General features: G+C 38.4%; 3 protein-coding genes and 2 pseudogenes across 3 annotated transcripts; all 5 read right to left on the reverse strand.

Annotated features, from left to right (window-relative positions):
• Window positions 1-241: 241 nt before the first annotated feature.
• LOC127648515 (histone H2B-like) lies at window positions 242-1,596 on the reverse strand. The gene has a single exon (XM_052133203.1). It carries the CDS (start codon window positions 1,594-1,596, stop codon window positions 1,222-1,224), a length of 375 nt encoding a protein of 124 aa, XP_051989163.1. The 3' UTR covers window positions 242-1,221.
• A 673-nt stretch (window positions 1,597-2,269) lies between these two features.
• On the reverse strand, window positions 2,270-2,799 carry LOC127648608 (histone H4). Its single transcript, XM_052133283.1, has one exon. It carries the CDS (start codon window positions 2,785-2,787, stop codon window positions 2,476-2,478), a length of 312 nt encoding a protein of 103 aa, XP_051989243.1. The 5' UTR covers window positions 2,788-2,799; the 3' UTR covers window positions 2,270-2,475.
• A 647-nt stretch (window positions 2,800-3,446) lies between these two features.
• LOC127648701 (histone H3-like) lies at window positions 3,447-3,876 on the reverse strand (annotated as a pseudogene).
• A 1,836-nt stretch (window positions 3,877-5,712) lies between these two features.
• Window positions 5,713-6,857, reverse strand: LOC127648443 (histone H2A-like). Its single transcript, XM_052133120.1, has one exon. The coding sequence runs from the start codon at window positions 6,834-6,836 to the stop codon at window positions 6,450-6,452; it is 387 nt and encodes a 128-aa protein (XP_051989080.1). The 5' UTR covers window positions 6,837-6,857; the 3' UTR covers window positions 5,713-6,449.
• A 610-nt stretch (window positions 6,858-7,467) lies between these two features.
• LOC127648288 (histone H1-like) lies at window positions 7,468-8,108 on the reverse strand (annotated as a pseudogene).
• Between the last annotated feature and the right edge of the window lie 7,429 nt (window positions 8,109-15,537).

Here is a 15,537-nt window from a genome sequence, read left to right on the forward strand (position 1 = left end):
TGAAAAGTGTGTGGAAGGCTACCCAAAACCTTTGGAAGTTCACATAGATGCATTGTCTTGTTGGCTTTTGTTGCCAACTATATGATATTGTACGCATTCAATTTAAAGAGTGTAATCAATAGATAAACCAGGTGGCGTGAGCACTGAAGTAGCACTAACTTTGAAAATTTAATGGCAACAATTGTTTAGTGGTCATAGTAGCAGTAGTTCATCAAATGACAAGTCATATATCCAGATATACCTCACCGAGGATGGTTTGTGTTGACCATTGTGTTTGTGTGGTGAAATATGTGACACCGTATTTTGTGTATGCCAGCACCACTCTCAAGCACTCAAATATTGCATCTCTTTCAAGGACATTTACAACATTGGATGCATTTTAATAATGTAGACAAAGTTAGAGCACAGTGTAGAATTTGTCAAAGCAAAATCTCATACAAAGCCAGTTTTACGCAAAACCTGCATATGCAAACTGTGCACCCTCAATGTTTTTTAAAGAGCCATTTGGGAGCCAAAAGTGCAGTCTCTTTTTGAGCCAAATGAGCCAGCTCACTGAAAAGAGCCGGAATGCCCATCACTATAAGACAGGATCATTTTGTGTGGAGTGTGGGTTGATTTTTGACAATACTAACTTTCACTGGGTCCCGCACCATGCTTGGGACATCCCTGATTGTTCTTGTACACTGCATCTGAACAAGGAATAGTCTGCTTTTGTAAATGTTTTTCCTGACATACAGTAGTGACTTGTTTCTAATATATTCTAATATATGAATTTCTCCCTTACGGATGTCAAAAATTCCATCTCATGTTCCCATCTCACATGCTCATAAAGTATTTGCTGCTTTTCATGTAATGTCTTGCTCGCACACGCTTTTTCAGTTCTGCCCACTGTCTATGGGATTGAGTTCTGGGCTTTGTGATGGCCACATTTTTCCATTCGGCCCTCTATTGAACAACATAAATACCTGCACATACTGCACCTGTGAGATCATTTCAAATATAAGTTCCATCCCATTTACAATTTCCCAACATTAAATCTTGCTTGTTAACCGCAACATTCTCCATTGATGCAAAATGATACTTTTGTCATAGCATTAATTCGGCCTGAAACCTAATCTGTATAAAAAATAAAAACAAATGTTATGAAAACACAAATATTCTCTTTCAGTGACAACATGGGTGGCTCTTAAAAGAGCCTTTGGGTGCAGCTGGAGCTTCACTTTACTTGGAGCTGGTGTACTTGGTGACGGCCTTTGTGCCCTCAGACACGGCGTGTTTGGCCAGTTCACCGGGCAGCAGCAGACGCACGGCGGTCTGGATCTCTCTCGATGTGATGGTGGAGCGCTTGTTGTAGTGAGCGAGACGAGACGACTCACCGGCGATGCGCTCGAAGATGTCGTTGACGAAGGAGTTCATGATGCCCATCGCCTTGGAGGAGATCCCGGTGTCAGGATGGACCTGCTTCAGGACTTTGTACACGTAGATAGCGTAACTCTCCTTCCTGGACTTTCTGCGCTTCTTTCCTCCCTTACCGGCGGCCTTCGTGACTGCCTTCTTGGATCCCTTCTTCGGGGCGGACTTCGCTGGTTCAGGCATGATGTTACAATGACTCCAATTCAATGTAATTTAAATATTGCAAATCGCACTGAGACATTTATACACTCCTCTATGCTAATTTTGCGAGGAGTCAATGCGCACCTCTGATTGCGTGATTTTATTGGCTACACCCATTCCGTGATTTCATTGGTCAGCTACAAGTGTGACGGGTCGGAATAAGAGCCAATCAGAGGCTTCCACATGAAAGTCCCTCTTATCACCTCATGTTTGAAAATCACCATCCCCCACAAGATTCGGGTTCCTTTGTTCAGTTTTCCCGCTCATTTTGTTTAATTACATATTATGAAAGAAGAGGGGGAAAGCGGGAAAGATTTGTCTATAAATATTGTGTATATAAATATACACAATATTATACATGTATTTCTACAATAAATACAGTTTGAACGAACGCATGTATACATAATTCAAGACAGACTTTACTGTATTCCGGAAGACAGAAACGTGATCTTCAATGCTGTACAAGTTTGAAAAATAAAAAAAATCACGTTACGTTACAATTACGTTAGATTACTGTTTACGCTCACATATCAACCGGTTTCCCCAGAAGGAATCAGGTTGATATGTGAGAGTAAACATTAATCTACAATTCTATACATGTTTGAAAAGAATGTCAAACACCAGACGATATTTGGACACAGCAGTTGTACAAAGAGACAATTTCCTTTTATTCATGAACCGTGATACATTCATTAAACGAGTGCGCGCATACACAAATACTTTTTGGAGAACATGAATAATATTGATGTTCAATGCGTGTATATAAACAGAACTACACCACAAAAGACATTAACTCTTCTTATGAGAGTGTGTGTGGCTCTTAAAAGAGCCGTTGGGTTTATCTGATGAGAATAAAGACGTTTATCCTCCGAAGCCGTACAGAGTTCGTCCCTGTCGTTTCAGCGCGTACACAACGTCCATGGCAGTGACGGTCTTTCTCTTGGCGTGCTCGGTGTAGGTGACGGCATCACGGATCACGTTCTCCAGAAACACCTTCAACACACCGCGAGTCTCCTCGTAGATCAGACCGGAGATACGCTTGACACCGCCGCGGCGAGCGAGACGACGGATGGCGGGTTTGGTGATTCCCTGGATGTTATCACGCAACACTTTGCGGTGACGCTTAGCGCCTCCTTTCCCAAGTCCTTTTCCTCCTTTACCTCTTCCAGACATGGTGCTTACAGAAAAACGATCACCAGAATATGTGGTTGAGTTTGCTAGTAACAGCATTTACATTTGCCTACAGGACCTAGTAGAAACATCACACTGAAGGCGGAGACTAAACACGTCACGTATTTTTCCTTCTCACAGCGCTGACGTACCAAAGCTTTTAATTAAAAAATTGTTTGTTTGATGAGAATTTGTTTCAGATCAAAGTCCAAATAATTATTTATAAAATAGAAGACAAAAAAAGGTACAAATGTCAGTGTGGATATTTTTTATTTTTGCGGTTGGAGAAAATTGTAAGCAAAACAAATTTTAAGGGGTCTCATTCACCGAGACAGTATTTACCTGCAGTCATTTACTTCCGTGTTCAAAACCCCGAAGTATGAAAAAAAAAAAAAAAGTTTATTCTATCCTTCCAACAGGTTTTGCTTTAGTTGTACTGGTGCAGTTTTATTTAAGGATTAAACGTCTAAGGCCAGTGTAATCTTTAAAAGATTATTTTTAGGTAGGCGATGTTTAGTAGCACTGCGATTTCATTATTGCTTTTAAAAGAGCAATAACAAACAAAAGAGAAAATCTCTCTTCATAGACTAAAAAAATGGACTTGAAAGACTCTTTGAGGGTAAATGAAGTGGCTCTTAAAAGAGCCTTTGGGGCGGATGTGAATGACGTCGCTGTGGATTTAAGCGCGCTCTCCACGAATGCGGCGGGCCAGCTGGATGTCTTTGGGCATGATGGTGACCCTCTTGGCGTGGATGGCGCACAAGTTGGTGTCCTCGAACAGACCGACCAAATAAGCCTCGCTGGACTCCTGCAGGGCCATGACGGCGGAGCTCTGGAAGCGCAGATCCGTCTTGAAATCCTGAGCGATTTCTCTCACCAGACGCTGGAAAGGCAGTTTGCGGATCAGCAGCTCAGTGGACTTCTGATAACGGCGGATCTCTCTCAGCGCCACGGTACCGGGCCTGTAACGATGAGGCTTCTTGACGCCACCGGTGGCGGGGCGCTCTTGCGGGCGGCTTTAGTAGCGAGCTGCTTCCTCGGGGCTTTTCCACCGGTGGACTTGCGAGCGGTCTGTTTGGTTCTTGCCATGATGACGAGATTCTCTTCTCTGTTCAACACAGTAAATGAAGAACAGCGACACACCGCTGCTATTTAAAGCCGTGTGCGATCACGCGCTCAGTGTGGTGAGGGTTTAGAGGCGTGTGATTGGCTGATATGGACGTGTACGCATGACAGTTGACCAATGACTGTGCGGCACGTCTTTTCAAACAAGCGGCGACAGTTTCCCGCTCAAAATCGTTAGTTCAGTTCAACTCAATGCGCATTAAATAAACGCTTCACGTTTCTTTGTCCAGCTTTTATACTCGAGTACTAAAATTTATTAATTAAAAAAATGAATGTAGAATCGTGAATGTAATGACTAATAAGCAGGTAATAGCAGTGGTAGATTTAATTATTATAATAACAATAAATAGTAGTACATTAACTTATTTGCGTACTTGTGCAGAAATATACATAAATACACAGAGTTAATATATACATATATAAATTAATTCACAATGTTACTTGATTATTTATACTACATACATATACTACCGCTCATCTTAACATTCATAAATGCTGGAAAAACTCAAGCAGACAATCATAACAAGACTCGTTCAAACAAGAGGGATCAGCACCTTGTGGAGGTAATGAGCGAAAATCAGAGGAACAGCTTCTGGTCTGTAGTCTAGGCTCAGTGGTTTTCAAACTTTTCGAGGCCAAGGACCCCCAAATATAATATTCTTGTGAGGCACCCCCCTCCTAAAATATATAAGCAGCTTTATATTTTCATGTATAAAGCCCAACTGTACTGTGTGAGAAAAATAGTGTGATATTATAAAGATTGCATAAAATTAAATAATTGGCTTTTGTTCTAAAGTCAGATTATATGAATAAAATATTATCTGTAAGCTATTAGCTCCTAAATATGATAAAGTCTATATTTCTTATCATCTTATTTTCACTGTTAATGTTTGTTTGTTTGTTCAACTGAAGAGAAAACATTTCCACTAAATGCAATTGTTTTTAGCCCTTTCACAATAAATATTGCTCCAAAGCAGCTTTATTCAGAATACAAAATAGATAGAAAGGTTTTTCACAAACCTATCTAAAAACCTATACATAATATAGTCAATATTAATATATATATATATAATAGTCAAAGGAATAAAATAATGATGATTATTAAAGATATATAATTCGGGTAAACCATAAGATCAGCTACATTATTCCCGGGCACATCTTTAATTAAAAGGTGCTCCTGCTTTCTCCATTTCTGATGTTGTGAATGAGATCTTGTTCATCTAAGAGTGTTTTTCAAGGTAGTTTGAAGACTTTTCGGTTCTCTACGGCCTTCTAATATTTATGGTGTTTTGTTGCATATTGTTTGATTTGTATTGTTCATGTTGAGCACTTTGGGTCTACTGTGTAATTTAAAAGTGCTTTATAAATAAATAAATGAAATAAATTCTGAAGAAAGCAGAATGAAAGACTAGTAATGTCAAATGCATGTCCAACGTTTTTTATTTTTTCACTTTTATTTATTTATTTTAAATATGTGGCATATATATATATATAGACAGCACCTGAGTTAAATATATGAGTGTCACAGCAAAGGGTCTGAATACTTAGGACCATGTGATATTTCAGTTTTTCTTTTTAATAAATGTGCAAAAATGTCAACAATTCTGTGTTTTTCTGTCAATATGTGTGTACAATAATGAGAGAAAAAAATGAACTTAAATGATTTTAGCAAATGTGTAGCAAAAATGAATATAACAAAGAGTGAAAAATTTAAGGGGTCTGAATACTTTCCGTACCCACTGTATATAAGTCATATGCCCTCCTATCTGTTTCAGGATTTTGCATATACCCAACAGAAGTGATATGTGTGGCCGCCAGAACAAACTTTTTAACAGTTTATATTGTATTATGAATTTGTTTATTAGTTAGAATAATAATCAAGTATTAACAAATGAGGAACAATAACGACACCTATTAATTTAAATACATATTTAACATGAAGTTACCACACCATTGTTCTTAGCAGTGTACCAGGCCAACAAGAAACTGCAATTATTGCTCAATTACATGAACTGTATATAAATGTAATTAATTTCAGACATGCATAAATTCACAGCATGCCCACCTCTTCAGACAGGACTACACCACTGACTCTTGAGTACATTCACGCTCAAATAACATATCTAAAGATGAAGCTGAACCGATTGATTTACTAAAGTAATATTGTCCTAGTAACTTTGTTAATGGGGTGGCAACTATGGTTTAACTAAATAACATGGTTAATTAAAATGGCAAACAAAAGTCTAATTAAAGTGTATCGCCCATCCCTACTACATGAATTCACAACGTTACTTTATTTATACTACATGGATCCAACAACAGCATCAGTAATTCAATCCACACTTTGTTGCAGTTTATTAGAGAAACGGCGTTTAAAAGAGGATGTAATCAGCAGTTGTTGCACACAAAATCCATTTTTAATTGTTTCCTTTATATTTAATAAGCCAATGAACTGAGGAAAAGACCAATTCACTCTCTCATAGTTCAAGTGTGTGGCTCTTAAAAGAGCCTTTGTGTTTCAGTGACAGACTTCAGTCCGTTTACTTGGTCTTGCCGGGTTTCTCGGTCTTCTTGGGCAGCAGCACAGCCTGGATGTTGGGCAGCACCCCACCCTGAGCGATGGTCACTCCACCCAAGAGTTTGTTCAACTCCTCGTCGTTCCGCACTGCCAGCTGCAGGTGACGGGGAATGATACGGGTCTTCTTGTTGTCCCGAGCGGCGTTTCCGGCCAACTCCAGGATCTCAGCGGTGAGATACTCGAGCACAGCGGCCAGATACACCGGAGCACCGGCGCCGACGCGCTCAGCGTAGTTTCCTTTGCGGAGCAGTCTGTGCACACGGCCGACGGGGAACTGCAGTCCCGCCCTGGATGAGCGAGTCTTAGCCTTCGCTCTCGCCTTACCTCCGGTTTTACCTCTGCCGCTCATTTTCAGATTCAGCTATTTCAACACAACGTAGAAACAGAATGCTCAATGTGACGCTGTCAACAGTATTTAAAGGATTCTGTCAGTCGTCTATTGGCTGGAGTCTGTAAAACATTCTAACCAATCACAGAACTTCCCTCCGAACTCTAAACTCCTCCCTCTTTTTCTCCACTACATTCTGTGTTCATGAGAAACTTCCAGCTGAACGAGTTTTAAATCCAGTTTAATGTAAAAGACAATATCGATAATAATAACATGTTCAAATATATCTGACCTGAAGTAAATTTGATATTTCAGTGATATAGTCACAATCGATGCAGTCATTCATATAAAATGTTGTCAGATGCAAGATGTTGGTGCAATTACCTTCATTTTAGTTTTATGAAACACTGATTTTACACTCAAACTTGTCAGGCGGGTGAAACTTAAACTGAATATCACGTTTGATATTTTCTGAATATGCTGTTTTTTGATTTTGGTGTTTTTGGTTTATTACAGTCATAGTCAGGAGCAATTGTGTCCTCTCACAACCAATCTAATAAAACATCACAAAATAAATATAAAATACAAAGGTTTTGCTCTTTTATATGAAACAGTGGGTGGCTCTTAAAAGAGCCGTTTTGAGGGAGAAACTCGGAAGATCATTTACTTCTTTTTGGGAGCTGCTTTCTTAGGCTTGGCTGCTTTAGCCTTTGCCGTTTTGGGTTTGACAACTTTGGCCTTTTTGGGGCTCTTGGCTGCTTTCTTGGCGGCTGCTGGTTTCTTTGCCTTCTTGGGGCTCTTCGTTGCCTTTTAGCGGCTGCTGGTTTCTTCGCCTTCTTGGGAGATTTCTTGGCGGCAGGTTTCTTAGCCGCGGCACTCTTGGGCTTCTTAGCAGCGGCGGGTTTCTTGACTGCGGCCTTCTTGGCTTTAGGAGCGGCTTTCTTGGCGGGTTTCTTCGTGCTCTCGGCTTGTTTCTTGTTGAGCTTGAATGAGCCGGAGGCGCCGGTCCCTTTGGTCTGCACCAGAGTCCCTTTAGTCACCAGACTCCTAACGGCGATCTTGACGCGGGAGTTGTTCTTCTCCACATCGTATCCACCGGCGGCGAGAGCTTTCTTCAGGGCGGCGAGAGACACGCCGCTCCTCTCCTTGGACGCAGTCACAGTTTTGACGATGAGATCACCGACGCTTGGACCCGTTTTCTTGGGTTTGGCAGCAGATTTCTTCTTGGGCGATTTGGCCGGCGGGGCGGCTGCAGCTGGAGCGGTTTCTGCCATCTCTCTGATCGGATCTGTAATCTCACAAACACACACGAGCACTGAGTGCAGTAATGAACAGCGACTGAGCGGCGCTGCGCTCTTAAAACCCTCATGAGAACCTGAAAGACTCAATCCGCTCGTGACAGCGTCTGTGTGCCTCCGAGAGCCGCTCGCGCTTGTGTTTTCTCCTCTCACATTTAGAGCAACACTGGAGCGATAAAACAGTTTAATGGACTGAAAACAATGTGAACACAGAGCAGGAGTTCTGCGCTTTATCTGGAGACTAAAACACGCGACGAGGAAACTTTTAGTTTTATGTCTAAACTTCAAATCCACATCGCGCACCAGCTATTGGAAAAGACCGCGTGTGATTTGGATGTGATTTTCATGCAGAAATGATTATATTTGATTGAACGCGTCTTCTGTGTTTTCAACACACACTTTGATAATGACTTTAATGAAATGAGCATCACTGAGGGACTTGTGGACTGTTTCATACAGGAGTTGTTTTGGGCAGATTGAAGCACACGCTCCGTGCCATATGATGATGTAATGTCAATAAACTGAAAAACGACTGTAAAAAGGACAATGTAAACAACTTTACAGTTCAAATTATACACGAATTTTAACAGAATAATTAATATAAGTGCTTTTATAAAATGATAAACTTCACATTTCTGACTTTTAACCCTCCTCATATGAACCATATCTGCTTCCATTGTAAGTGCCTCACTGAAACCACAATGTTTGCTTTCTTTAAAGGGGACATATTATGCCCCTTTTTACACGATGTAATATAAGTCTCAGGTGTCCCCAGAATGTGTCCGTCAAGTTTCAGCTCAAAATACCTCACAGATCGTTTATTCTACCAGGCCTTTATACCCCTGTTTTGTAGCCCTGATCCAAACGGGCTGTTTTAGTGTCTGGAGCTTTAAATGCATAGGCACTGCTGCTACCCACAACCCTTCCTGGAAGTGAGCTGTGCCTTTCCTGCTGGTGCCATGGATAACTCTATGACAACATTGCAGCAGAACTTAAACAGTTAAAACATTATAAATAACACGGAGGACACACAAAGTCAATCATCTGACTGTACTGTGTATAGTAAAGGTTATGAAATATAAAAAAAAACAGCTATAGTTGTTGAAAATACCACTATGGTTTCATAATCTGGTTTATTATACAGAAAATCCTCATTGCATGACCACTCAAGCGGGACTGTGGAGGACGCCAATCAGTTTATATGGTAACCGAAACAGAGCTACAGCTTCATTGATATGGAATAAGGTACTTCAGGACTAGTTGCTACATTACACCAAGCACAATATTTTCACAACAAGCGTTTTTTCATAAATTAAGAAAGCCAAACTGCAAACGTTATAAAAGTATAAAGTGCGAAACTTACGACTTGCAAATCTGAAGTTGGGTCATGGAGAGTTTGTATCGGTCCATCTTTGATCCTTCGCAGTCCGAGTTAGCTCAAGCAGCTCTAGCGAGGAGATAAATATGGCGGACTGTGCGCTGCTCGCTCAGGTTTTAATGAGGATGGATTTAAGCTACTTGGGCAGATCTCTTCGCCAGCCGTGAGCAGTACCTTTCCCCTTTTGATGTCATAAGAGGCTGCAAACCTGAAAATAGGGAGGAGAAAGAAACAAGGTTATGGTCTTTTACCATATATTGTGGTGGTCTACACACACTGGGGACACAAAATTCTGTTTTAAAAAATTGTGAAAAGTGGATTTTGAATAATATTTCCCCTTTAAAGAAAAGGCAGGACGAGTCTAAAATAAATTTTTTGGTATTCAATATTATGCGTAACATTCCTGTAAATTGTTATGCTAGAGTTGAGAATGACTTTTTAGTTTTTTGTTTAGGAGTTGATTTACAACCTTCCATGTGGATTTGGTGTTATTAGTACTTCAAATGTATTAAAACTAGAGCTATCAATCAAATATTTTTAATCGAATTCATTACATGGTGTCCCGATTAATCACATTTAATCGAATAGACAAATATTTGCTGAGAAAGCCCCTCATATAACAATAATTCAATATATAAAGATTATACATATTGATATCAATACATGGGAAATTCTACCAGAAATGTACATTATCTGTTCTGGAAATGTTACAGTGAATAAAACTTGTATAATGCAAAAATGTCGAAAAATGAATAGATGGTTGATTTCTGTGAGATGTTCTGTAATGGAATTTGTCATTCATTAGGTTCTCAGATGTTTTTGTCTTTATTAAAAATACTTTTGAAAAATACAAATCCTGAAATATGGACTGACTTCAGCTAAATTTGAGCTACATATTTCATTGTTTTGTTATGATAAAAACTGTTATTTAAAAAAATAACACAATCAAAAAATTAAGCCGTTATTATTCACATCAACTGATTAAAAACATGAAATTTTACATACATTCTGTAAATAAATAGTATTTTATAACTGTCCCCATGTTTTTGTCCTGTCCTGTCACATTTACATAAAACATAAAAAGTGTGCAATAGGCCTTTAAGGTTATGACTCAGAGGAAGTGACATCATTTGACCAAGGTTATGCTTACATTGATTGAGGGTGAGTTCTGTCAATGAATTGTTTGATTTTAAGCTAGTTTTTGCATGTTTTTTTTAGGGGGATGAGCTAAAGGGTCACGCTAATATATCTCAGAAAAGAATGAAATATTTGTATATCCAAAACATGTCTAAAAATGTTACTGAAATTCCTTGCTTGCATGCTAACAATTTGGATATAAGCTTATTGACAGGCTGAGAAATGGCTGACCATCAGGCCCTGTCACAATCCTGTGTGACAGGACCTGACAGAACCTGTGAAAAGGCCTTACAAATGAATGGCACTTATTAGCTTTATTGCATATAATATGTATTTAACGCATGCCATAGTAAAACATTATTTGAATAAATAGGCAATGCACTTTAAATTTGAAGCTTTTTATGCTAATAGACAAATGTTTTGAATGTGGTCCCTCTTTTACATAGGCCTACGTTGCACTGCTTTTGAGGTTGCACGTTGTCCATTGATGATATTTCAATATAATTATTTAAATTCATAGAGATTACAGTTAGATGGCTCCAGTTATTGCAGCGGAGAGACAAAGGCAATTTCGGGCATGATGAAATGCAGACCCTGAGAGAAAGGAGAAACATCTTCAGTAAGAAAGGGAGAGATGGAGGCAGAACAATAAAAGGAGGAAAAGTATTCATGAGTTGAATGAGCGAGACCAAAGACATTGTCGCAAATTGTGGAAAGACCAACAGCGACGATCTAGGCTGAAGAGAAAGGCCACAGTGCCAGGTCCAGGGCCACAGTCAGGGCCAGAGCCAGGGCCTTCAAGGTTAGAAAAGGACAAAGTAGTGTAACATTTTAATGACATTTAAATCGTTGTGTTATAGTATGTGTGTGTATGTTGTAGGCAAAAGCTAGAGGGGAGAAAGCATTCCAAGAAAGAGAGAAAAAAGCTCCAGGCCAAAGTGAAAGAGCTTCAAGAGCCCTTAGCAGTTGAAAAAAGAGAAAAAGAGCGATATAAAAAAAGGTTCCATCGGGTGCTGTTGAGGTCAGGGTCTCCAGCAACAAAAGCGCGATATGTGAGGCCAAGAAACAATTCAACTGCAAGGAAGTCCCTGTTCCATGATGCATTGATTGGAGACCTACATCAACACATTCAACAAGCAGGTAATAGTCAGGAAAGAAGACTGATCAGTAACCTGGTGACAGGGATGATTGTGAAGAAATGCAGGCTACAGAAATATGCCCAAAGTACCCTTGGCTTTACCCAAAGGTGATGGAAGTCAGTAGGAGGGAATCCATACTCCTTCTCAGGAAAGAAATGTGTCCGCATGGAACAGGAATTCAAAAACAATGTAAGAGCCTTTTACACCAGAGGCGATGTAAGCCGTGTGACAATGGTGAAAAAGTAGACCGTACACTGTCAGAAAAAATGTGCAAAATTTGTACCTTTAGGGGTACAACGGCTTGTCACTGGGGCAGTACCCTCAAGGGTACACCCGTTGTACCCTTTAACATGGGTACATATCAGTACCCTTGCAGTATGTACCTTTCAAAGACAAATATGTACCTCTGGTGACTAAATTGTACCTTATGAGGTGCAATTTTGTCCTTTTAATGGTACTGCCCCAGTGACAAGCGTTTTGTACCTTATGATGGCAAATTTGTACCCCATACAGCACATTAAAAAGGCCAGAATGCTCTTTAACATTTATTAAACATTCAAAATTATTACATTCTCACATTTTTCGAAGCATGAATATTTTAAGCACTATCACAATGTGTCATAACAGGATGTATATATTGAGCAATTTTTCTTCAACTTTTTACTCTAAAAAATTGTAAACAGTAAGAATATTAAGCTAATTATTATAAGCTTTTTTCAAAATCAGTACAATACATTTCATTAACCTTTTTTTTTACCATGCAATAAAACATGTTAACATCAAGAATCACAAAGAAATTTCATTTAAAAAAAAATAATAAAGTAAATCAGTACTAGATCTCATTTTAAGACATTTTTGTGTCATAACAGGATGTATATATTGAGCAATTTTTACTTCAACTTTTTATACTCTTAAAAAAAATTGTAAACAGTAAGAATATTAAGCTTAATATTATATTAAGCTTTTTTTCAAAATCAGTACAATACATTTCATTAACCTTTTTTTTACCATGCAATAAAACATGTTAACATCAAGAATCACAAAATTTCATTTAAAAAAAAAAAAAAAAATCAGTACTAGATCTCATTTTAAGATTTTTTTTCTACTTTTAAAACAGTTTTGTACATCAAGAATGACAAAGCAATCTTTCTAGCAGTACACATTGTTGAAAAAATACACTCTTATCAGAATAGTTATATTAAACTTGTCTATTTCAGTTAAAGCCATTTAAGTTATAAAGCTGTCTCATATGTGAATTTCTCCTTTAATTCTATAATATAACCACTAGGTGGAGTTCTAAGCATATTTTCTGTATTCTCATTGTTTTTAATGTATGAAGAAGACATGTTGTTGAGAACGCAGTAAAGTGTGACTCATATTTTGTTCTGTGAGTCTTAAAGAAAAATGAGTACTCCGAGTCTTTATTCAAAACCAACACACATTTCATAAATTTTAACTTTATACCCTTAAAACATTTGATCAGAAAAACACATTTCACCAAACACAGTACTACATATTTAATTTTAACTTTTTAAACATTCTTGAAGATCACAAACAATTTATCATCAGCAGAGTACGTGTCAAGGGCCTGAAAGTCCATCTCTTGTCCTGGTTTCATAATACTCCATTCAAAGTCAACTTTGACTGTATACGCATGGAAGTGTGAATCATACAACACTGGTATTAAAAACTTGCCACACAGAAACCACACAGTATTGACATTTAAAATGTACTTAATTTGGAAAAATAGAGGAATTTCTTCTGCATGGACATAGTCAACTATGAATACATCTTTTAAAGCATACTTCACACTGTCAACAGTCACTTCTGAAACACGCTGTATGTCTTTGCACAAATCTTCATTTTCATGTACATTTTTAAGAATTTTCTGTAGGTCTAATGGTAGCGATGACAACGGAGTCTCTATACTCCTACCTACTACCATCTCAAATTCATCAAGGATATTGGGAGTGGAAAATTCCCAGCATTGTTTCATCTGGTGCCTTTCGCTTAAAGTTTTGGCAATATTAATGAAGTTTCTACAGCTACTTGCAATGATTTAAAAATACTGATGCTTCGCCTCGAAACGCATGCACCAAAGTAAATGCAAAGGTCCATACATTGTTGTTAGTCTTGAGTAGTGAGCCAAATAATGACACTTGGGTGTTACAACATCCCCAAAAACATCACTTAGCTGTGTCAAAAACTCACAAACTAGTGTATCTAACATTGCTAGGTTTTCCCTGTTCACCTTTGGGGCAATTACAATGTCAACAATGTCACGACACAACAGATAAACATTCCAATGTTTGCTATTGGGAGGAATACAGTGTGCCATTAAAAATGGAAAAATCCTAAACAGAAACCACTTTTGTGAAGCTGATCCAACAATTCCAGATTTGTGTAAAGTTCGCTCTGACAACTGTACTGGTGTGTTTTTCTTGTCATTTTGACCAATGGAAAGTTGCCTAAGTTCATCGTTTAACTCTTGAATATTAATATGTTTTTCTTTGTGAGCCCAGCTCAGAATTAGCTTAATTATAAGAGGAATGACTCCCTCCAATAAATCATGCATTATATCAGGCGGAAATGCCTTTGTCACATCAAAATAGTTCAGTTCATTAAATGGTGAAGGATAGTTTACACCATACATTCTTTTATCCTCAGTGTTTTCAATACACGCTAGATGGTACTGATGTACCTCTGGGGTTCTTAAAACAAAATCACTCTCTCTGAATTTCTCTTTTATTTCATTGTGGGTTGCCATGCAATAGCGACAAATTCTAGCAGAGTTAAACGACATTGTAAACCCAGCTAACATATGTGCTGAAAGATTGTCTGCTGAAAATGTTGCTAGTGCAGCGTGAATAGTCTGCTCAATCCCACCTACAGTTACCATGAACCCTTCACTTTCAAGTTTTTTAAGATCGTCTAACATTGGTTTTAAGACAGTCGCTAAACCACAGCGTTTTGCAAATGTTTGTCGTACTAATAAAGCCAGATGAATGTGCTTCAGTTTTGAGCAATGTTTTAGGTTGCCTACCGTATAATAAAAAGCGCAAAGCTTGTGCTTGGTTTTCTTTGAACCTAAGGGGTTCACAACTTCAAATTCGTCTTCATAAAAATGAAGGCGTAAGGCATGCGGATTGACTTTAAAGAAGGGATGTTCCTTGAAATATGTACCATCTGAGTAGTCACTTAAATAATCTGGATCTCTGTCTAAATAGTTGTTTGCTTGAATTTCAACAAATATGTCCTCATGTGAGCAATAGTTACTTAAAACCTCAGTGATGGGTACATATGTATATGTGCCTATTTTGTGTCCACTAGGTGACCTCAAAATATGATGTACCGGTTCGACCAACCTAAGGTTAGATTTACAATGTTCTTTTAACATGTATGGAGAGCTCACAATTTTGGAAGCTTCTTCAAAAAAATACCTTGACTGTACCATTTCTCTTATTTCAGGACATTCTAAAATGTTGAACCCATTTTTTTAAAGATGGTAAGTAATAAAAGAGTCGTAATTCTCTTTAAAATAACAAAATAAAAAATTAATGTCATTCACTATTTCCTGCTGGACAGTCTGTGGAATGTGATTTTTTTCTCTACATTTAAGAATGAAGCTGAAGAGATTTTCTTTAAAGTTGGTCAAAAGCTCATTCCTACTAGGTGGATGCATTTCATCTGTTCTAGGCTGTAGCTCATTGGTATGCTCCAGATCATTGTGACAGTCCATTTCCTTCAAAATCATTGTCCATGTATTCAGT

The sequence above is a fragment of the Xyrauchen texanus genome, chromosome 1, assembly GCF_025860055.1.
Source record: "Xyrauchen texanus isolate HMW12.3.18 chromosome 1, RBS_HiC_50CHRs, whole genome shotgun sequence".
NCBI classification, from domain to species: domain Eukaryota; kingdom Metazoa; phylum Chordata; class Actinopteri; order Cypriniformes; family Catostomidae; genus Xyrauchen; species Xyrauchen texanus.

Excerpts from the sequence above, each read along its gene's own strand:
- LOC127648515 (XM_052133203.1), bottom strand. The coding sequence starts at position 1,596 with ATGCCTGAACCAGCGAAGTCCGCCCCGAAGAAGGGATCCAAGAAGGCA.
- LOC127648608 (XM_052133283.1), bottom strand. The coding sequence starts at position 2,787 with ATGTCTGGAAGAGGTAAAGGAGGAAAAGGACTTGGGAAAGGAGGCGCT.
- LOC127648443 (XM_052133120.1), bottom strand. The coding sequence starts at position 6,836 with ATGAGCGGCAGAGGTAAAACCGGAGGTAAGGCGAGAGCGAAGGCTAAG.